This window comes from Physella acuta, unplaced genomic scaffold, assembly GCF_028476545.2.
Source record: "Physella acuta isolate Inbredline_101_S28 unplaced genomic scaffold, ASM2847654v3 ptg000197l, whole genome shotgun sequence".
In the NCBI taxonomy this organism is placed as follows: Eukaryota; Metazoa; Mollusca; class Gastropoda; family Physidae; genus Physella; species Physella acuta.
This window is the reverse complement of record NW_026731716.1, coordinates 1,140,517-1,163,580: the sequence shown is the minus strand read 5'-3', so window position 1 is coordinate 1,163,580 and position 23,064 is coordinate 1,140,517. Positions and strand designations below refer to the sequence as shown.

The window sequence follows — 23,064 nt, the reverse complement described above, 5'->3', positions numbered from 1 at the left end:
TAAACTGTACAAAGTGTTAACTAGCTTTAACAGAAGTTAAACTGTACAAAGTTTTAACTAGCTTTAACAGAAGTTAAACTGTACACAGTGTTAACTAGCTTTAACATAAGTTAAACCGCAAAAAGTGTTAACAAGCTTTAACAGAAGTTAAACCGCAAAAAGTGTGTACTAACGCCCTACTTAAACACCCTACCCCGCATGACTTCTTAGATAACTCTGCTGGGTCCTAACCATTCCGACTTAAAAGGTACTAAACTACTTTCTCCAGATCATATACTTGGGATAAGAGGGCGAAAATGAACTTCAAATACGTGTTTGTTTTGTGCTTTTTACTTCAGCTGAAATACGCAGGTAACAATATTAGTATACATGGGATAGCTGGATATCGTTTTAATATTGACGAAGCGGTTGTAAAGTATATCATAATAATGCAATTTTTCTACATACTATAATCTGTTTGGCTCAAATATACGTACTATGACTTTAAAAATATTTGTTGCTATATTATGATCTACTATACTCATAATTCTTCAGTATATTTGTTTTTCTTTTTTCTCCTTTACAATCATTAATTGCTCTGTTGTCTCCTGTACAATGGTGTATTGTTCTCGCCACAGATTCCAGTCTAACAGTGCAGGCTGAGCCTGGTGCCGTGGAGGTCGGCGTCACTGACTCACTTAATGTCACCTGCGTCTACAGCCACGAGAACTCCACTTTAGACATCGTGACTCTGGTCTCCCTGACCTTGACCCTGTCCAACGATGCAGGTCTGACCTTCAAAGACCTGGCAACCATCTACAACTACCCCGAAAACCTAACCAACCACATCAGCGACGACAATTTTACAACTTCCGGTTTTCTTGACCCGCAGCAGAGGTCAGAGTTCAGCCTGAAGTGGTTGAAACCGTCACTTCACGAGACCGGTCAGTACAAGTGTATCGCCACTGGCCTTGACCGTGTTGGTCGTTACGTAACAATTTCTGCTTTTCTTGACGTCACGGAATCTGATCGAATCAAACAGCTAGAACATCGATTAAACACCTTAGAAACAGTTTTGACGACACTGAACAACACGCTGTCTGAGAGGGTAGCACGGCTTGAGTACATCCAACACACTGTGGGCGACGTTCTCTTTAGCCACTCGTTTGTACACAACAATAAGGCGTACTCACTGACCCGCCAGCTCTACAGGAACATCGACGTGGCCCGGCTAGCCTGTCAGCTGTACGGAGGCTACCTGGTCGAGCTGGACGACGCTGGGGAGTACACTGCCCTGGTCAACTTCCTGTCCACCTTCACTCACATGGACGGTGTCTTCATCTCTGGCACTGACGAGGGCAGCGAGGGAGTGTGGTACCAGTTCCAGAGCGGACAACTCATGCCGTTCCTCGATTGGGGTCCCACGGCGCCCAACGGAGGGGGCGTCCAGAACTGTGTTGTCATGTGGAGGGTGGAGGGCTGGAAGATGTTCGATGACCCGTGTTACAACAACACCGGTAACCTGCATGCAGTCTGCGAGGTGCCACTAGCTGTCCAGCCATAGGAAGCTGATGATGCACTTGTTAGAATCTTTTAGATGTGTAGAATCGTGTACTGATAACACAGCTAGCAATTGTTAGCTTGCTTTAGTGGACAACGTACAGGAAGTAAATGTTGCAGTAGGAAGAAGTTCAGTAATATATTGTATGGAAGTGTACTATTACAAATAAACACTAAACTGTCATGTAACATTAGCACGTGATTTATTGTCAAACTTTTCCAAAATATTTTTCCTCATTACATTTTATTATTCATTCTTTTCTTGCACTGATTTAAAATAATTTTAAAATCTTGACACAAATGTAACTACAAATTAAATGTATTAAAACTTAACTATTGAAAACAAACTAAAAATTGAAAAATATTGAAAATAAACTACATTTTGAAAAACTAAATATAGAAAACAAACTAAATATTGACACTAAATTTTAGACGAACTAATTTTCGGACATAAACTAAAGGTTGGACATAAAAAGCTGAACATATTCTATAAATGGAATACAAAAGTGGAATACAATCAGTCTTATGTTTAAAAATGTTTGCATCTTTATTTTTAAAAATATGAAAAACATGCAAATATGTACAGTAAAATAGTTAAAACCTTGACATTTGATTTGTTCTTTGTCTTTTAATGTTAAAAATTCAAATAAATGAAAAATCATTCACTCAGTTTTAGCGAGGGAAAAAATGTTTTAGTTCAACGTGTATATCAATGTGTGTAAACTTCCATTTCCCCCTCGCGTTGCACATGTTAAAGTTTGTCGACTGCAGTCATGCTGCACCTCACGTTAAAGTTTGTCGACTGCCACCTCACGTTAAAGTTTGTCGACTGCCACCTCACGTTAAAGTTTGTCGACTGCCACCTCACGTTAAAGTTTGTCGACTGCCACCTCACGTTAAAGTTTGTCGACTGCCACCTCACGTTAAAGTTTGTCGACTGCCACCTCACGTTAAAGTTTGTCGACTGCCACCTCACGTTAAAGTTTGTCGACTGCCACCTCACGTTAAAGTTTGTCGACTGCCACCTCACGTTAAAGTTTGTCGACTGCCACCTCACGTTAAAGTTTGTCGACTGCCACCTCACGTTAAAGTTTGTCGACTGCCACCTCACGTTAAAGTTTGTCGACTGCCACCTCACGTTAAAGTTTGTCGACTGCCACCTCACGTTAAAGTTTGTCGACTGCCACCTCACGTTAAAGTTTGTCGACTGCCACCTCACGTTAAAGTTTGTCGACTGCCACCTCACGTTAAAGTTTGTCGACTGCCACCTCACGTTAAAGTTTGTCGACTGTTGTCAGGCTGCACCTCACGTTAAAGTTTGTCGACTGCATGCACCTCACGTTAAAGTTTGTCGACTGCCACCTCACGTTAAAGTTTGTCGACTGTTGTCAGGCTGCACCTCACGTTAAAGTTTGTCGACTGCATGCACCTCACGTTAAAGTTTGTCGACTGCCACCTCACGTTAAAGTTTGTCGACTGCCACCTCACGTTAAAGTTTGTCGACTGCCACCTCACGTTAAAGTTTGTCGACTGCCGTCAGGCTACACCTGAAGAAAATCTGGTCATTGAGCTCGTAGTTTTTGGCCCGGAGCGTGGAGTAGGTCACCATGTCGTGGGTACCTCTACTGGTCACCAGAGCAACCTCAGCCTTAAAGACTGCCTCGGTGCCGGGTTTTGGCTTCTGGCAGCGCTGCGGTTTCAGCTCCCAGAGTTGGGTGAACCGCCCCGACCCCGGGTTGAAGATCTCGCCCTCCCCTGAAACCTGCAGCGGCCAGGAAGTGCCGGAGTCTGCCGTCAACAGCGCGTGTACCTCTAGACATCCTGCAGGAGAGAAGCTGATGCACAGTCTAGCTTTGACTCGGACTGGCTGCGTGTAGAAGTAGCCGGAGCGGTATTCTTTCATTGAGCTGCCGAAGTCTGAAGACTTGGATATGCGGAATTTGATTTTCTCAGCCTGAAGAGTTGGTTGTCCTGCTGGTGTTGAGATGGTAGTCTCGTCGGATGCAGATATTTCCATCTCTGGTATAGTCTTGTCAGCCGCAGATATTCCCGTATCTGGTGTAGCCTTGGAGCTTTTCTTAGTTTTGCGCAACACAGTCAGAACAGGGCGATCATGCTTGGCTGAATTGTCCGCCTCTTCTTTTGATGGTGGTGAATTTTTCTCCTCCGTTCTGGCCACGATGGCAGCGTATGACATACGAGACTGTTCGGTGGGTGTGGTTTCAGCCTGATCTGAAGGAGTTGTATTGATTGCTTCTGATTTCTGTGACATTGCAGTTTTCTTGCCTCGAGATTTCTTTCCTTTTCTTCTTTTTTCTCGCAACGCGGGTTGAACTTTAGCATTAGTAGCACCAGGAATTGTAACAGTTTGATTGCTGACTGGAGTTTTCAAAGGGCAGCCATAGAATCTGTTGACCACAGTTGCCAATGCGCATGAGCTAGCAGCAATGGTATCTCTGGGAAAATTTCCATGTGATATGTTTGGGAGCTGAAGTTTTGGTACTTGGCCGTTAGCTTCAAGTGAAGCGTGTAGCTCGTATATCATGGAGCAACATTCGCTCAGCCTAGAATAGGCACTGGCCACTGGATCATCGGCCCTTGTTTCCTCATCTGGTGCCGAGTTTTCATCAGCTCCGATTTCGTCAGATATCGATTCAACGTCTATAAACTCACATTCTTCTAGATCCATGTTTCCTGTTGCTGTGACAACATCCTCCACTAATGTGTGGGGGTTCATCTGGCCTGGGTCAACATTGTTTACCCCAGTTTCATCAATGCTGGCCTCAGTAGGATCCTTCATTGCACCAGCTGTGGAATCAATTTGGTCTGAGGCAGTCTTGTCAGTGGCAGTGGCAGTCTTGTCAGTGGCAGTGGCAGTCTTGTCAGTGGCGGTGGCAGTCTTGTCAGTGGCAGTGGCAGTCTTGTCAGTGGCAGTGGCAGTCTTGTCAGTGGCAGTGGCAGTCTTGTCAGTGGCAGTCTTGTCAGTGGCAGTGGCAGTCTTGTCAGTGGCATTGGCAGTCTTGTCAGTGGCAGTGGCAGTCTTGTCAGTGGCAGTGGCAGTCTTGTCAGTGGCAGTGGCAGTCTTGTCAGTGGCAGTGGCGGTCTTGTCAGTGGCAGTGACAGTCTTGTCAGTGGCAGTGGTAGTCTTGTCAGTGGCAGTGGCAGTCTTGTCAGTGGCAGTGGCAGTCGTGGCAGTGGCAGTCGTGGCAGTGGCAGTCGTGGCAGTGGCAGTGGCAGTCTTGGCAGTGGCAGTGGCAGTCTTGTCAGCGGCAGTGGCAGTCTTGTCAGCGGCAGTGACAGTCTTGTCAGCGGCAGTGACAGTCTTGTCAGCGGCAGTAGCAGTCTTGTCAGCGGCAGTAGCAGTCTTGTCAGTTGCAGTGGCAGTCGTGGCGGTGTCAGTGGCAGTCGTGGCAGATGCAGTCTTGGCAGTGGCAGTGGCAGTCGTGGCAGTGGCAGTGGCAGTCTTGGCAGTGGCAGTCTTGTCAGTGGCAGTGGCAGTCTTGTCAGTGGCAGTGGCAGTGGCAGTCTTGGCAGTGGCAGTCTTGGCAGTGGCAGTCTTCCAGTCAGTGTCAGTAGCAGTCTTGTTAGTGCTAGTCTTGTCAGTGGCAGTGACAGTTTTATAGTCAGTGGCAATGACAGTTTTATTGTCAGTGGCAGTCTTCTTGACAGTGACCTTGTCAGTGAGAGTGTTCTTGGTAATGTCTATGGCAGTCTTCTTGTCATTGTCAGTAGCAGTCTTGTTAGTGGCAGTCTTGTCAATGCCAAAGTCAATCTTCGTGGCAGTGGCAGTCTTCTTATCAGTGGCAGTGGCAGTCTTCTTGTCAGTGGCAATCTTGTCAGTGGCAATCTTGTCAGTGGCAATCTTGTCAGTGGCAATCTTATCAGTGCCAGTGGCGACCTTCTTATCAGTGCCAGTGGCAACCTTATCAGTGCCATTGGCAACCTTATCAGTGGCAGTGGCAACCTTATCAGTGGCAGTGGCAACCTTATCAGTGGCAGTGGCAACCTTATCAGTGGCAGCGGCAACCTTGTCAGTGTTGGAGCTAATCTTATCACTGTTGTAGGCTACCTTATTTCCACTGGCAGATGCAACCTTTGTGTCATTGTCCGAGGCAACAATACTGCAAGCGATTCTGTCCGTGGTTCGTGAATCTATTCTGTTTTTGTCTGAGGCAACAAGACCGCCAATTCCTGACGCAACTATGTTTGATTCTATGTCAAGATTTGCGGCATCTATATTTTCCAGTGCAACATCATCTATATCATCCATATCCGGTGAATCAATGTTACCGGGGAACAGACCTTTAGTGTCAATGTTGTCTAGTACAGGTGTTTCAGGTCTGTCATGGACAGACGCTGAAGGTGCAGGAGTTTTAATATGGTCACGCTCCGACAAATCCGGTACCGTAACGCCAGTCTTTGAAGCACCAACGATGCCTGCTGCGAACCTAGAGGCCGAAGCTGCCACCCTATCAGCCAAGGAAGTCACGCCACTGCTCAACAGGTCCCTGACGCCGTCCTCGGAATCCATCGCTGTGTCAGTCATTGAGGCTTCGGCCTCCGTGATTGTGGTCAGCACAGATGTGAAGATGGCTACAGCCTCGTTGATAGCCTTCATGACGTCAGCTACTGAATCGTCGACGTCATCAGTTATAATGAATTCTGAATTTTCATTGATGAAATTTCTTAGAGCGTCGGCGATGGGTGGTTTAGTGTCAGCTCCAGAGGGCGCCTCGGGCTCAGCTCCAGAGGGCGCCTCGGGCTCAGCTCCAGAGGGCGCCTCGGGCTCAGCTCCAGAGGGCGCCTCGGGCTCAGCTCCAGAGGGCGCCTCGGGCTCAGCTCCAGAGGGCGCCTCGGGCTCAGCTCCAGAGGGCGCCTCGGGCTCAGCTCCAGAGGGCGCCTCGAGCTCAGCTCCAGAGGGCGCCTCAGGTTCATCCTGAGGACGTGCTTCACATTCATTGACAGAGGGAGCTTCACATTCATTGACAGAGGGAGCTTCACATTCATTGACAGAGGGAGCTTCACATTCATTGACAGAAAGAGCTTCACATTCATGGATAGAGGCAGCTTCACATTCATGGATAGAGGCAGCTTCACATTCATGGATAGAGGCAGCTTCACATTCATGGATAGAGGCAGCTTCACATTCATGGATAGAGTCAGCTTCACATTCATGGATAGAGGCAGCTTCACATTCATGGATAGAGGCAGCTTCACATTCATGGATAGAGGCAGCTTCACATTCATGGATAGAGGGAGCTTCACATTCATGGTTAGAGGGAGCTTCACATTCATGGTTAGAGGGAGCTTCACATTCATAGCTAGAAGTGGTTTCAGATTCATCGTTAGAGATGGCTTCAGATTCATCGTTAGAAGTGGTTTCAGATTCATAGTTAGACGTGGCTTCAGATTCGTCATTAGAAGTGGATTCAGATTCGTCATTAGAAGTGGATTCAGATGCATCATTAGTAGTGGCTTCAGATGCATCAGAAGTGGCTTCAGGTTCATTGTTAGGAGCTTCAAAGTTATCGTAAAAAACTGTTTTAGGTTTATCGATTGACAGGGCTTTAGATTTATGGTTGGAGGATGCTTCAGGGCTATAGACAGAGTTAGCCTTGTATGCGTTACCTTTGCATACCTCAAATTCTTTTCCTGAGGGATTATTTGTTTCATAAGCAGATGTGCCCTCTTCAACATCGCCTACTGGCAATTTAGGACCATCATTCATAGATTCGGCATTAAGCGTATGAGCTTCCTCACTTTGATGTATAGAAGCTGGTACAAAATAATTCAAGAAAGGATCTTTCCTCTGATCAAGTATAGCACCACAACCACCCTGCCCAGAAGAATCTGTCTCTGTGCATGATGAGACAGCCCGACGTGACTCCGTCAAACTGGAATCAAAGTCCCGAGTGTGTGAGGAAGCTGTCTCTGTCGGGTCGTTCCATGTTCTGTGTATGGTCACCTGCTCAGCGACAACCTCAGTAGAGTCTGTCGTTTGGTGATTGTAGACAACCTCTCTACTGTTTGTTGTGGAGCTTTTGACGTGGTAAGTGTTGATGAAGTTGTCGACAAGGCTATTGAGAGCTCGCTCGATGCCCTCGTTGATCACCTGCACCTCTTTGTGGAGGTAGCGGCTCATGCTCTTCAACTGAACGTCCAGACTGTCCTTGAGTTTTTCCATGGTGAGGATGTGCTGGCCGTGAATGTCCTGCACGATGCTGAACATCTGACTCAGTTCCCGGTACATGTCTGCTCTCAGCTCGATCTGCATCTGCACCTTATGCTCGTTTATCCTATTGGTTACTAGATCTTCGATGGAGCTGGCAATGGTTCCCAGGGGCGACTGAAAAAAAATTGAAAATTTACTTGTGGATAAAATTGTTGTAAAATGAAAAGTATAGGCTATTAAATATTAATGTTTATTCTATACTTACATTTTGAGTAGCAGCTTTGACTGTGTTGTGTAAATCTTGAGTTGAACGTTGGTTTCGTTCTACATGGTCGATGGAGGTACTGCTGTATTGGTCAAGAAGATTGCTATTGGGAATAGCATAACGGCTTTCTGTGTCATTGGTGGGGTCCAGTAACCGGTTAGCAGAGTCATTGGAGGGGTTCAGGAACCGGTTAGCGGAGTCATTGGAGGGGTTCAGGAACCGGTTAGCGGAGTCATTGGTGGGGTTCACGAACCGGTTAGCAGACTCGGTGGGGTTCACGAACCGGTTAGCAGAGTCATTGGTGGGGTTCACGAACCGGTTAGCAGAGTCATTGGTGGGGTTCAGGAACCGGTTAGCAGAGTCATTGGTGGGGTTCAGGAACCGGTTAGAAGAGTCATTGGTGGGATTCAGGAACCGGTTAGCAGAGTCAGTGGGGTTCACGTACCGACTTGGTAAGTCATTGGTGGGGTTCAAGAACCGGTTATTAGAGTCATTCAAGACCCGACTTGCAGGCTGTTCATTTGTGGGTTTCGCGAACAGATTTGCAGAGTTATTGTTGGAATTCAAGAAATGTCTTTGTTGCTCATTGGTGGGATTCAGGAACCGATTTGCAGGTCGTTCATTTGTTGCATTCACGTCCCTGTTAGCAGAGTAATTGGTGGGATTCACATACCGGTTTAATGGGTCCTTAGTGGGATTCATAAAATGGCTTGTTGGGTCATTTGTAGGATTCACGTACAGGTTTTTATGATCATTGGTGGGATTCAAGAACCGGCTTGCATGTTGTTCAATTGTGGGTTTTGCGTACAGATTTGCAGGGTCTTTGGTTGGATTCACGAAATGGCTCGCTGGGTCGTTGGTGAGTTTGAAGGACCGGCTCGCCAGATCGTTGGTTGCATTTACGAACAAGCTAGTTGGTTGTTTATTGGTGGGATTCACGTACTTGCTTGTAGGGCCGTTGGTGGGATTCACGAACCTGCTTGCAGTGTGTTCATTGGTGGGATTCACGAACCTGCTTGCAGTGTGTTCATTGGTGGGATTCACGAACCTGCTTGCAGTGTGTTCATTGGTGGGATTCACGAACCTGCTTGCAGTGTGTTCATTGGTGGGATTCACGAACCTGCTTGCAGTGTGTTCATTGGTGGGATTCACGAACCTGCTTGCAGTGTGTTCATTGGTGGTATTCACAAACCGGTTGGCTGAGTCAACGGTAGAATTCCCGTACAGGTTGGTAGTGTCAGCTGTGTGATGCCCGTACCGGCTTGAGGGTTCATAGGTGGGATTCACGTTTTCACTTTGAGTGTCAGCAGTGGGATACTCGTGACGACTAAGAGCATCATCAGTGGGATTCACATAAGAGTCGGTATTATTTGCTGAATTAGTAAACCAACCGGTACTGTCGTAATCCAGGTACTGCCCAAAGTTGTCTTCGGTGGGATTCATGTACAGGCCATCCTGTTCGTTGGTGGTATTCGTGTATAGACCATAGTCGCATGTACTCTGATACTGCTGTATATCCTCATTGGTGGGATTCGTGTACTGGCCCGCAGTGTCATGTGTGGAATTCATGTAGTGGCCGTCATAGTCTTTGGTGGGATTCCAGTACTGTTCAGAGTTGGCCCAATTAGTTGATGGCCTGAAGTCCATGGCTTGCAAACCCTAGTAGATTTGTCTGAAATATTGATAAAAAAACATGGTCAGACGCACCTCCCGACAAAGCATCACAGCAGTCACTTAACTATCCCTGAACTAAGTTGCAATGCTCTTTAATAACAACATAGTCTAGTTACTGTAAGACCCCGAATGGTAGGTGTCTGCAGTGGTCTAGTTACCTGAGACCTTGAATGACAGGTGTCTGCAATGTGGTCTAATTACCTGAGACCTTGAATGAGTTTCTGTACTGTAGTCTAATTAACTGAGACCTTGAATGAGTGTCTGCAGTGGTCTAGTTACCTGAGACCTTGAATGACAGGTGTCTGCACTGTAGTCTAATTACCTGAGACCTTGAATGAGTGTCTGCACTGTGGTCTAATTACCTGAGACCCTGAATGGCAGTTGTTTGCACTCTTGTCTAGCTCTTGTACTCCACGTGAGACCACTAACCAGTAGAGCAATATAAATTAACTCTACGAACCAAACTGGTGACTAGCTGGTAAAGGCATAATGCTCTACCATCCGACCACTCCATGTTAATGAGTTTTGGGGAGAATGTTTACACCAGTGTACGATAATGGAATCTTTAAAAAATGGGTGTTAGGTTACTGGTAGTTAACTAAATACACACACTTGGCTGGCTAATGTCAATGCTAACCCTGTCCCTAATCCTAACCCCAACCCTGGTCCTACCATACGCCTAACCCTAATTTCTAACCATAAAATGAGTCGAGATTACACTACTAACGACCCAACACCCCTTTTTTAAAGAAGATTCCATTATCGGACACCGGTGTCTATAATCATCCGAGTTGTGTACAGTACGATGACAAACCTTGTATTGTTCACGATGTTTCCAGAAATCACATGAACAAATATCGGTTAACTATTGGTTCGCATTGTTTAGTTTTTAATTATGACATGATAATAGTTTCATTTGTAGCCATTTTTTCAGCAGAAGTAGCGTATTTGTTATTGTGAAAATGACAAAGAAAAAAACCTGTACTAACTACAGACTCCAATGTGAAGGTCATTGTAAATAGCTTTACAAAGACTGAAATTTTGCTGATAAAAGAATAGCAACTACATCTATAATACACTTGGATCACAGCTATCTTTAACATATCGGATTCCAAGTGCTCCTAGCAAGTCTAGCTCTATAATCTAACTTTAACATCACTTACCACATTATAATAGCTATATAACCTAACTTTAAAACTACTTACCACATAATAGCACTATAAAAAAGTACACTTCTTGGTTTTAGACCAATTCATTGTACGACAAATCATCCCCACAAATGTATCTAGATTTATGTTTAACAATCTGTTTTCACACATAACTAAAACACTAACATGCTAAATGTCAGCTCATTAAATTAATTGCGCATTATTGATTAGATAAATAAATGCAAAAATTAAAAGTCTTACCTGAGTAAAGTTAAAAATCTGTGCTGTACAGACCGTAGAGGTTAAAAACTGAGATTTGAACGCCGGTCGCTTGGGTGAGACGGCTGGAGAGATTGTGTACACAGCTCGTGGCCAGGTGGTGAACTTCAACTCACTCGACACATGTGTTGTTTTGTTGTTGTGATGGGGACAAACACATACTCGGTCACACACACCACACACCACACACACACTCACACACATATTGACAAAAGTCTTCACCTCTCTTGTTAACCGCACAGGGATAGAATGTGTCAACACAAGGTATGAACAATAGGTTTTAGGCATTGCTGTCTACCTAGTGGTATTGGCCGTCCATGCCGTGTAATGAGGCCGTCTGCGTCGCACTGATGGCCGTCTATACCGTGGTGCTTGACCGTCTATACCATGCAATAGACATCCGTTATTGTGCTACTGACCACCAATAGAATGCCGACCGTACATGCGATTAAATGACCGTCTATGGTGATAACTGGCCGTCTATGTTGTGATGTATATGTCATGGCGCTAGCCGTCTATGTTGTGATGTCAATGTCATGGCAGTGGCAGTGGCCGTCTATGTTTTGACGTTTACGTCATGACGCTGGCCGTCTATGTTGTGACGTTTACGTCATGACGCTGGCCGTCTATGTTGTGACGTTTACGTCATGACGCTGGCCGTCTATGTTGTGATGTTTACGTCATGACGCTGGCCGTCTATGTTTTGACGTTTACGTCATGACGCTGGCCGTCTATGTTGTGACGTTTACGTCATGACGCTGGCCGTCTATGTTGTGATGTTTACGTCATGGCGCTGGCCGTCTATGTCATTGTGCTTGAGCGCCAGTACGAGCTACTGGCCGTCTAGTCAATGTGCTGACCGTCTGTGCCGTGTTTACCGTGCTACCGACCGTCTATAGCATTGACTGTAGCTGTAAGACGGTGACCGTCTATGCTTGTGACGAAGTTAAAGTGAAACAGAACCAACAACCTTCCATCGTGAAGCTTGAACTCTGTTCTCATGTTGTAGCTAATATTGAACACTCTGTCTACCTGACCACACTCCTCTTAGTGAAATATGTGTTTCACAGGCGATTGACCTATACCTCAAACAATTAGTGTTTCTTTCAGACATTTTTCACCGGATGGGGGGGGGGGTTAGACTTGAGTTATTGCCTACGGAGGGGGGAGGGAGGGCACTGGTTTAAGTATATATATAAATTGTATATTTTTTCTGTTTCGTAAGGGGCGGGGCTATCTGAATGCTATGGCCTCTCTCTCTCTCTCTTTCTCTCTCTCACCCGGTGCGGTCCGCGCCACCCCGCCCCCGCCTCACGACGCCTCTGGGTGATATGTTTACAATGTGAACCTACCGGTCAAAATGTCAACTGTTTGCTATGTATTTCAGCTTAGAAGGTGTAATGTCATTGGATATTGTCGTTTATCCATGTCATCTCGACATTTACACTACGTCATTTTGGACATTTTTACTTCGTAATCGTGACATTTACACCCGTCATTTATGTATTACAAATTATTCTTGTATACGATTCCTTGCGATGGGTGAATTAACCACACCCCTGCTGTTGTATACAGCCCATACTGTTTTAAAGGGTACTTCGGCTAGATGTCATTAATATCTATGTCACTAATGTACTTAACTCGGCCATACGCTTGGGGTATAGGTATTATTCTTCCAAACCAAGTTCTCTAATTTTCTCAATAAAGCGTAATTTACACTGAATGAAGTGCTGCATTAAAATGTTTTACTGCTTTACCACTTGTGAGTAAAGTGTGGTGTGATGGCGAATCTGTTGATGACTCTAAATGACACTACCAGCATCATTGAAACATACTCCACTTGAGCTGAGAGCACCACTAGTGTAGAGAGGGTGGTGGGCCCACACCACACTGTCGCCATCACCCATCAACCGTTATGGCAGGAGTCAGCAGGCCCATAGGCTGGCGACGTGTTGTTACTGATTGTCATCTTGATGGAGTAGGTTCGGATCCCCGTGCTTACAACCTACTTAGTTTTGTAACAAAAGTCGCCACAGAAACATCCAGATAAACATGTACTTATGTCTGTGATACATTTATCTATATATATAATTCTCTTCTTCGAGCCGTTAGAAAACAAGCTGCAAACGCTCTCCCTACCTCCCCACCCCTACATGGTTTTAGTGAGCTGTGTTCACTCTAAATGTTTACAAGCAGAGCCAACGATTTTAAACGTAAGGGGGGGGGGAGGAAGGGGGGGTTATGGTCCTTAACGAGCTACTTATAGTGTTTTAAAGAAATATTTTCAGTGTCAGCGTTGGTACTGTCGAATTCACAAATTATGAATTATTGAAAATTAGAAACAACTAAATAGCGGCGTATGTTATGCCGCGGGCCGGCTCGTTTCTCTATAAATTACGTGTGAAATAGATGAGTTTAATGCATTCAGCCATTAATGAAAAGATGTATACAATATGGACAAGACAGGGTTATCTAAATATTTTAGCACATATCGCTGTTATCCTCACTCATTGACAAAATATGTCTCAATATTCCCAGACACACTTAATGACAATACAAGTTACCAAAAAATGTCTCAATATTCCTTAACCATTGTGTCTTGACAGAGCTACATGTAGCCTACATTGTCTGGTCAGTGATGCGTGTCTGAAGCCCACACCAGGTCATGCCCGATAGCCCTGAAGTCTGCGGGTGGTCAGGTGGGTGACCTCTCACTGTTCTGCTCACATGAGCTCAGCTAACACAATGAGACTAGCCCTATGTTCATGTGGGTCTCTTGATTTACAGTGTACCTTCTTCATAGCCCCTAGTAGAACTCAAGGTTCTTATACCCGACTCCAGACCAATAAATGCAAACTGATTGTTAACATTTGACATAACAAAAAATGACCAATTAAGTTATACACAATCCAAAACTCTACATTACGTGTGCTTATTTTTGGACATGTAACAGTCTATCACCCTATTATCGAGCCCGTTTTTTGTATGTGTTTGTAAAATATCCAGGCGGGCTTTGTGTTTTTATCTGTACTCCTAAATTTTTAACGACGCGTGAATAATTGTGATTTTACTATCAGTTTGCTAGTATTCATGACTGTATGTTTTAAACACCATTCGCTAGTTAGTATTTATATCTCTATGTTAATCGAATTTATATTTTAAACGCGTGCCCATAAAAATACGAGATTAAAAGTTAAAAAAAAACCCACTGATATTAAAAGTGATTTTTTTTTAAAATTTAAGATTCCCCTAAAAACCACCACCGTAAAAACAACACTAAAACACTAATCTAAACATGAAATCAGACCAAGTGTCCCTCTTCACTGGAGTGTCATGTTAAAAGTAATTCTAGAATCGCTTATCGCCGTTAAATATGTAGTGTTTTTATAATGGGGGCAGAGATGCTTATGACTGTTTGATGTTGATAAATAGGAAAACCAGCTAATTACATTTTGTACTTTATTTAAACAGTCAGCTCAATGTCTACCACGTGATGTAGAACCGTCCAATTGAACGTGAGAGAAACAAGATCTAAATGGGGCTCATGATGTACTTGTATTGTGAACGGTTTGTTTTTAACAGAAAACAGGGGGACAACTCTTAAATGTCTTATTACAACTGGGTAAAACGCGAATGTATTTGTTGAGAAACCAATTTTAAAATAACAAGAACTTCGGAGCGGAGAAGTTGGGTCTATTGATGTTAAAGAACGCTTTAGGTTAAGTGTATACTGTAATTAAAATTAGCCAGAAAATAATTAACCTTTGTCTAGCACGTGTTTGCACCCATCTTTAAAGTCCGTGGATATTTTTATTTATCTTTAACCACCACACTCATTCAATCATCCATTTCATCTTTAATTATTCCCCATGCTCAGCCTTTCTAAGGAACTAAATTTTCCGATGGCCAATGCATTTTAAAATTGTATTTTGTTGTAATTTAGAGCATTTTTGTGTTTATCTTATAATAAAAACTCTGTGCATGTTGGGATATTTGTTGATAGATTGTCAGACAGCAACATATTTGGACATTGGTTTTACCAATTATTACATGTCTAGCTCTGTCTATGCTAGACTATAATTATATCTTCGTCTGGACTAGTTTTACGTAAGACTAGACTTAAAAGGGAGGTAAAATGTGTGAATTTTCCTGTTTTTAATTATCTTCCATTTACTTGTGTAGTTGTCATTGACGGCTCCTCGTTTTTTTTTATTTAGCTGCCGGATTGATGCAAATATTTAGAAAATATTTCAACAACATGCATGATTTACACTGAATATGGACGCGACTCATTTCACATGATCTCTATGTTAATGGTCTTTAAATAGCCACAGTCAGATGTAAGAGTCAGCAGTCATATGTAACGATCATCAAGTTACAACAAAGCACCATGGAGTGGCTTATCAAAGCCTGATCTACTTCATATTACAATTACAACATTTTTTGGAAAATATATTTTTTCCCTCGAAATTCTATCTGCTACTACGAGGAAGGGGGCGTTTCTTCTTTATGATATGTTTTGTATATCAGGACCAGTGTTGGGTACTTTTACATAACAGCAAATCGCGACCATCAAACATTTTTAAAAATCTATCTGTAGAGTAGGCAATTTCTAGTATTGTACATCATATAACTTTATTTCCCGTTTGGTGAGGGTTATGTGTTCAATAGTCCATGTAAGGTAACATATGTCAGTTACGGCAACAGCATATAAGCATGTCTAGTTACTGTACTTGTAAAATATGCAAATCTCTACTGTGATGTAGTCTCTACAATCAAACAACCTCTCGTTACTAGCAACCCAACGGCTCGACACTGATACCCAAAGAGCAGATAAAGTAGAGTCCATTTGTTCCACAGACCTCGGCATAAGAAGTGATAGTGTGATCAGTACTATTTCCAATCGCCTCTGTTTTCCTTACGTGAGTTAGGTACCCATCAGAGCTGGGTGGGCTCAGAGACATTACTGACTCTAACTCGAGATTTTCGGATAAGCAGTCTAACTCTCTACCGCTAGGCCACGCCGTACCTCTATAGTAGCATTAGTTGTCAGTTAGTTGAACCACTTGGCAGAATATTTTGGAAATCGGAAAGATATGTACAAGAAAAATGTAACTTTACTTGTAGCATACATTATTAATCAATAACACTTGTGAAATGTTCATTTTAATTTAAGTCATTAAAATATCGTAGCAAATTAATTTAAATCATTAAAATAATGTCGCTTAATTAACGTTTAATATTTCAACATTTCTAGAAAATCTACTGGTAAACCAATTTTTCAGAAAACAAAACTGCCACCAATAATGATGGAGGAAGGGAATCCCTGAAAGTGAAAGTAGTGTGGACAGACAGTGGCAGAGTTTAAATTACTTCCTGCTTGCAGTGTGAGTACTTCATTCAACGTTCAACCCTTGTGCTGCAACATGCGTCTTTACATTACACAACTTTGTGTTTTCTTAACGTTGTTGGGATGGGTGGACTCACAAAATTATTTCGGTAATTCATTTACTACTGTGTTCTTATGGTGCTAATTGATATATTATATACATACATATATATATATATATATATATATATATATATATATATATATATATATATATATATATATATATATATATATATATATATATATATATATATAATATATATTTATGTGTGTAAACGAGACTTACCCGTTTGTTGCCTCCTGCTCCGTGTAGAGTGCGGTACACCTGACGTCATCAAGGTCTCCCACGGACACATTAGAAGTCCGAACTACCCCACCAACTACACCAACAGTCTCGTGTGTACATGGAGGATCCAGGGTCCGGTCGGCACCTTCATAAGTGTCAGGTAGACTTCAACTGATAACCTCTCTCTCTCTCTCCCTCTCTCTCTCTCAAGTTATCATAGAATATGGTGTGCCTGCTATTGCAAACAGCAATAAAATTGTACCACTGTAATTAAATCCTAAGGTTATTATAAAACTAACGATGCTGTTTTAATGCTTCCAGTTTTATCCGGGTATTCTTTAATACAACACATACTCATTCGTTTATAGCATATCGAGTATTGACCACTTTGAACTCCATGATACCTTTTAAAAAGATTATATCAAAGGCCTCTTAAATTTACATTAATTAAAGGGAGCAGCAAAATATCATAATTTACTTGCTTTAGTTATCTACGTATTTACGAATTAAACACAATCTATTATACGAAGGCGCGCGTCCATAACTTAATGTTTACGGCTAGCATGACACAATGATATGACAGTAAGGTAATCTAAATTTAGACCGGCTCTAGAGTTATCTTGCATGAGCCGTACAAATGTGAGAGAACATGCATGTAATACCATGCCAGAATCTATTGTAGCCCTGCAGCTTTATGTCGTATGCTTCTACCGCTATACAATGGATGCATGGTATACATCTACTGATACATAGTGCCTAGACATTTAGAGGAGATTACTATAAGAGTTTCTTCCAGGCATCTCTTCGGGGGGACGGGGGGACGGGGGGGGGGGGGAACGGGGACGACGACTCAGCCCCCCCCCCCCTCCCCCGAAGAAAGTCTACCGCCCCTCCTCCCCCCCCCCCCCCCCCCGAACAAATAGGAATTTATATAGAAAATATATACCTTTAACAGTCCCATCCCCCCGGAAATTTTAGTCCGCCCTCCTCCCCCACCCGAAAATTTCAAGTGCCCCCCCCCCCCCCAGAGAAAAAAAGTCTGGAAGAAACACTGATTACTCTACTTGCCCTACTGGTACATAGTGCCTAGACATTTAGATACGATAACTCTACTTGCCTTACCCTGGCAGGATCTCGGACATGAAGCTGGAGCCCCACGCCCAGTGCTCCTACGACTCCATCCAGTTCCTTGATCTAGCCGACAGCCAACAGTCGTCAGGACTCTACTGTGAGCAGACGTCACTAGATTGGAGGTCAACCAGCAACGAAGTCCAGGTTGTGTTCCGTACTGACCACAGCGTGACGTACCGCGGGTTCAAGGGGGAATTCTTCGTCCTATACAGTCAGTCCATTCGATTGCTTGAAATCTGAGATGCTTGTTTTTAATTAGAATGTGATTCCATTTTAAAATTATTTTTTTCACCTAGAATGTGATTCGACAATAACCCGACCCTGGGGGTACATAGAAAGCCCGGGGTACCCGATACAGTACGCCCCCAACACGGTATGCTCGTGGACTATCGTGGGACCAGCAGGCAGCAAGATATCTTTACGGTAAGACTCCATTTTTTTCATTATAAAAATATGTGTGTGAATTTGTTAACACATACTTAGCGACCAGAAATAAGGTAGGCCTATAATCCAATTGTTAAAACAAATAGTTATAAAAATTAAAATGGAAAATAATAATTTTAAAAATGTATTAAGACTAACACTCGTATATTAATTACGTTATCGATTACACAGGCCTATAAGAAAATATCTTAAATAAAAATCACAAATAGACAATACATAACAACAAAGTCGGCACATTTAATACCTAGAAGTTTCCTAATAGTTAGCTTCCATTTCATGATATAATGCTAGTTTTAACCTACAACGTTGAACTAAATATTAGTTTGCTCATGTGATGGTTCCAATGCTCACGTAGAACATGTCCCCCCCCCCCCCACACCAGGACCATCAAGCTCCAACTTGAGACCCACTCAGTGTGCCAGTACGACTACATGCAGGTTCTAGACGGCAGCGGGGTCAGGGCCATCAACCTGGGCCGCTACTGCAACTCGGAGCCCCCCGTCCTACAGACGACATCCAACATCATGCAGGTCAGCTTTAGGGCTGACGGCTCTGGCGAGTTCATGGGCTTCAGTGCTCTGTACAGCATCATAGGTATATATTATTACGTAACTCTATCACTGATAAATATTACGTAACTCTCGGATTCTTTTGGGGTGGTTCTAGACTGACAAATCAACGAAACTGTAAAAGACTACCAGAAACAAAGACTCTTCGTAGACTCAAAATCTAATGTCTATAACTATAAATACAAAGGCCTTTTGAAAATAATAGAACTTTTAATCAATCTAAAAACCTTCTAAAAAGCAAACAAGTCTAAATAATAAAATACAATCCAAAAATTTTACAATGTTTAAAACCCAACTTAAATTTCATGGAAATCACAATAACTTCTTTCTACAAATAACACTGGATTAAATACCTAAATAACACAACCTACACGTTATGAAATTATGATACAGAAAAATACTGAATACACTGGAACCTAGAGATAATTATAGCTTGATCTACAAAGTACAACATGGCGACGTGGCTCTCTCTCTCTTAGTGTGTGTCTTGTGGGCACCTCGTGTTTGGAAAATTCCGCCTTTTTATACTTCCTTAAAATTATGGGATGTTGACATCAAGCTGAAGGACCATTGGGGGGGGGGGGGGAGATGAAGTCAAAACACGAGTAACACAGTTGTGAATACTATCACATGAGTCTGGGGAAAATGTTTTAGTTTAAACAACAGACAGCTCAAGGCCATTTAAATATTAATAAAATTAAACTATTAAAGAAAGAAGACCTAAATAGTTCACAAAATCATGTGTGGTGATTTTAGTGCTATGTACAGCATCATATGTATATAACATGTGTGGTGATTTATGTACTCTGTACAACAGCATCAGGTATATATCACGTGTTGTAATTTCAGTGCTATGTATAGTATCATATAGGTATATATCGTATTCAGTGATTGTCTTCTTTGTCAGTTATTATATGAACAAACTGAAGTATTTAAACACGATTACTGCTGCAGTAATTGTTTCGATAATTATTAGATAACATCCAGTTTTTGAATGTCCACTCGAGTTTTGACATAATGTACCGAACAGTGAACGTCATATTTCTGATTTAGTTATTTAAAATGTGAACAATTTTAAATAATATAAATGTATATTGGTTACAAATTACATTAAATTATGTAAAAGTAATTTACCATTGAAATAATATCCGGAAGTAAAAACCACGCGAGATGATTTTGATTTTTTTTGTGGCTCATGCTAATTGTGTCAGATACAAACACAGATACATTTTTTTGATCTGTTACAAATTTGATTTTTACAAAATAGGGCCTATATCAGGTAGAAGGGAGATGTAACTTTGATTTGATTCCTACACAGTTTGTCATGAGTCACCTGTAAATGTGATTTGCTGACAGGTAGAACTTTGTCACCTGAAAATGTGATTTGCTGTCAGTTAGAACTCTGTCACCTGTAAATGTGATTTGCTGTCAGTTAGAACTTTGTCACCTGTAAATGTGATTTGCTGTCAGTTAGAACTCTGTCACCTGTAAATGTGATTTGCTGACAGGTAGAACTCTGTCACCTGTAAATGTGATTTGCTGACAGGTAGAACTCTGTCACCTGTAAATGTGATTTGCTGACAGGTAGAACTCTGTCACCTGTAAATGTGATTTGCTGACAGGTAGAACTCTGTCACCTGTAAATGTGATTTGCTGACAGGTAGAACTCTGTCACCTGTAAATGTGATTTGCTGACAGGTAGAACTCTGTCACCTGTAAATGTGATTTGCTGACAGGTAGAGGAAACGAGCAGGTGTGTGACGATGCCAGCCAGTGTCCACAGAACAAATCCTGCATCAGCGGCTACTGCGCTTGCGCCTCGACCACCTTCTTCCAGAACTCCACCAACCAGTGTACATCGAGTAAGTTGAGTCTTACATTTAAAATAGTATCACGTCATTAGGTCTTAGGTCATTTAAAATAGTATCACACAGTTAGGTCTTAGGTCATTTAAAATAGTATCACACACTTAGGTCTTAGGTCATTTAAATTGTATCACACAGTTAGGTCTTAGGTCATTTAAAATAGTATCACACAGTTAGGTCTTAGGTCATTTAAAATAGTATCACGTCATTAGGTCTAAGGTCATTTACATTGTTAGGTCTAAATTTTAATTAGGTGCTTTCGAGTCGTACATGGCTAGATCTTAGGTCATCTAAATTAGGTGCTCTGGGGTCCATTAAAATAAGAGCAATTTAGTCTCAAATCACCAATTTAAAATAAACCGGGAGTGATCTCCCCTAAACTTTCTCGAATATTCTTATATAAAATAACAGGGGATGGGAACTCGGGCTATAGACATGATTTTTAATCCATTTTAAATACTTAAAGTTTTAAAAATAGAATAAAATCTCGTAGACAAATTAATTGCACACCAAGTGAACGCGAAATAAAAAAGCGCATAATAGTGCGCAATATTATTATTACTTTTAAAATTTACATTAGTTTTTTGAGAAATCGGAAGTAGCGTAAAGTACTACTTCCAGTCAACGGAAATGACTCAAAATTTAATAGAAGGTAGAGAATTAGATCTTTTACTTACGTATGAAATTTCATTTATCTATCTGAAATAGTACTCAAGTTATAGGCTTTTGAAAAATTCAAAGTAGGAAAAGTACCACTTCCGGTTATCGGAAATCGCTCAAAAGTTGATACGGATCTACGATTTTGATAAAATACTTATATATGAAATTTCATCAACCTAGCTGTAACGGTACTCAAGTTATCGTGTTTACACACGGACACACACACACACAGACACACACACACACAGACACACAGACATACGGACAAGATTGCAAAATTATGTTTTTCCGTATCAGTGAGATGCAAAACGTCGAGATTTGCAAAAATCTCGATTTTTTTTTTTTTTGCACGATTACAAGACTTTCTCTATACTTCGTATATACGAGAAAGTAAAAAAAGATAATGATGTCTTAATACACTAGTTAGGTCTTTTAAAGAGAACATGTTGCTACAAGTCTAGTGTTTTGTTGTATTATGAGAACATTTTGCTATAAGTCTAGTGTTTTGTTGTATTATGAGAACATTTAGCTACAAGTCTAGTGTTTTGTTGTATTATGAGAACATTTTGTTACAAGTCTAGTGTTTTGTTGTATTATGAGAACATTTTGCTACAAGTCTAGTGTTTTGTTGTATTATGAGAACATTTTGCTATAAGTCTAGTGTTTTGTTGTATTATGAGAACATTTAGCTACAAGTCTAGTGTTTTGTTGTATTATGAGAACATTTTGTTACAAGTCTAGTGTTTTGTTGTATTATGAGAACATTTTGCTACAAGTCTAGTGTTTTGTTGTATTATGAGAACATTTTGCTACAAGTCTAGTGTTTTGTTGTATTATGAGAACATTTCGCTACAAGTCTAGCGTTTTGTTGTATTATGAGATCATTTCGCTACAAGTCTAGTGTTTATTCCAAAGGGTTTACCCGCTATGAAAGCTGTACAGAAAATGGGCAGTGTAAACAAAGTTTATTGTGTAGAAACGGCGTGTGTAACTGTTCTACTGACCAGTATTTTAATGTGACATCACAGCAGTGTTTGACACGTAAGTAGTGTGTAGTGTGTTGTGATTGGTGTATTTCTTAAATGTACTTCGTGTCAGCTAGTAATCGTAAGATTTATGGATATTAGTTTTAAGTTTTGATTTTAAAATTTGACTTAACTTTATAACAAAACAATGACATCATTTAACAACGTTCAACTCAATCGCGAGTTTTGAAAATGAATTATGAAATGTGTTGTAATAATAATTTCTAAGAAATAAAACTCACACAAATGTTTTGAATATTTAGGATTATCCCGATTCATCAGTTGTAACGAGAGTTCTCAGTGTAAAGCTACCTTAAGCTGCATTCACAATCAATGCAACTGTAGCGATGACGAGTATTATAATGGAACCACTGCACACTGTCATGCGAGTACGTATTACAATAAAATCTGTATCCTGTACAATTGTATAGTGAGCCTGGTCTAGATTGGATGTGAGTGAAACATTTGAGGCGTAGTTAGTGGATAACGGGTGGGGCGGCCGTCTCGGGCGCCAACCTGAAAGGGCGCCAAACGATGTAGACAATTTTTTTAAAAAAAGCTCATTCTTAGCTGCATTAGTGAATTATACACAGTCGAAGCTAATAAAATAGACTG

The 23,064-nt window shown here is 41.8% G+C and overlaps 3 protein-coding genes across 3 annotated transcripts; 2 read left to right on the top strand and 1 right to left on the bottom strand.

The window, feature by feature from the left end:
• Window positions 1-260: 260 nt before the first annotated feature.
• LOC131937011 (uncharacterized) lies at window positions 261-2,212 on the top strand. The gene is made up of 2 exons (XM_059294189.1): window positions 261-351; window positions 618-2,212. Exons 1-2 carry the CDS (start codon window positions 297-299, stop codon window positions 1,541-1,543), a joined length of 981 nt encoding a protein of 326 aa, XP_059150172.1. The 5' UTR covers window positions 261-296; the 3' UTR covers window positions 1,544-2,212.
• A 425-nt stretch (window positions 2,213-2,637) lies between these two features.
• LOC131936970 (pneumococcal serine-rich repeat protein-like) lies at window positions 2,638-9,623 on the bottom strand. The gene is made up of 3 exons (XM_059294116.1): window positions 7,977-9,623; window positions 2,875-7,885; window positions 2,638-2,807 (listed from the first exon to the last, which is right to left on the bottom strand). The coding sequence occupies exons 1-2, from the start codon at window positions 9,621-9,623 to the stop codon at window positions 3,056-3,058; spliced, it is 6,477 nt and encodes a 2,158-aa protein (XP_059150099.1). The 3' UTR covers window positions 2,638-2,807; window positions 2,875-3,055.
• A 7,173-nt stretch (window positions 9,624-16,796) lies between these two features.
• On the top strand, window positions 16,797-22,894 carry LOC131936969 (tolloid-like protein 2). The gene is made up of 7 exons (XM_059294115.1): window positions 16,797-16,915; window positions 17,886-18,097; window positions 18,183-18,309; window positions 18,713-18,924; window positions 20,636-20,761; window positions 22,340-22,465; window positions 22,713-22,894. The coding sequence occupies exons 2-7, from the start codon at window positions 17,896-17,898 to the stop codon at window positions 22,892-22,894; spliced, it is 975 nt and encodes a 324-aa protein (XP_059150098.1). The 5' UTR covers window positions 16,797-16,915; window positions 17,886-17,895.
• The last annotated feature ends 170 nt before the right edge of the window (window positions 22,895-23,064 follow it).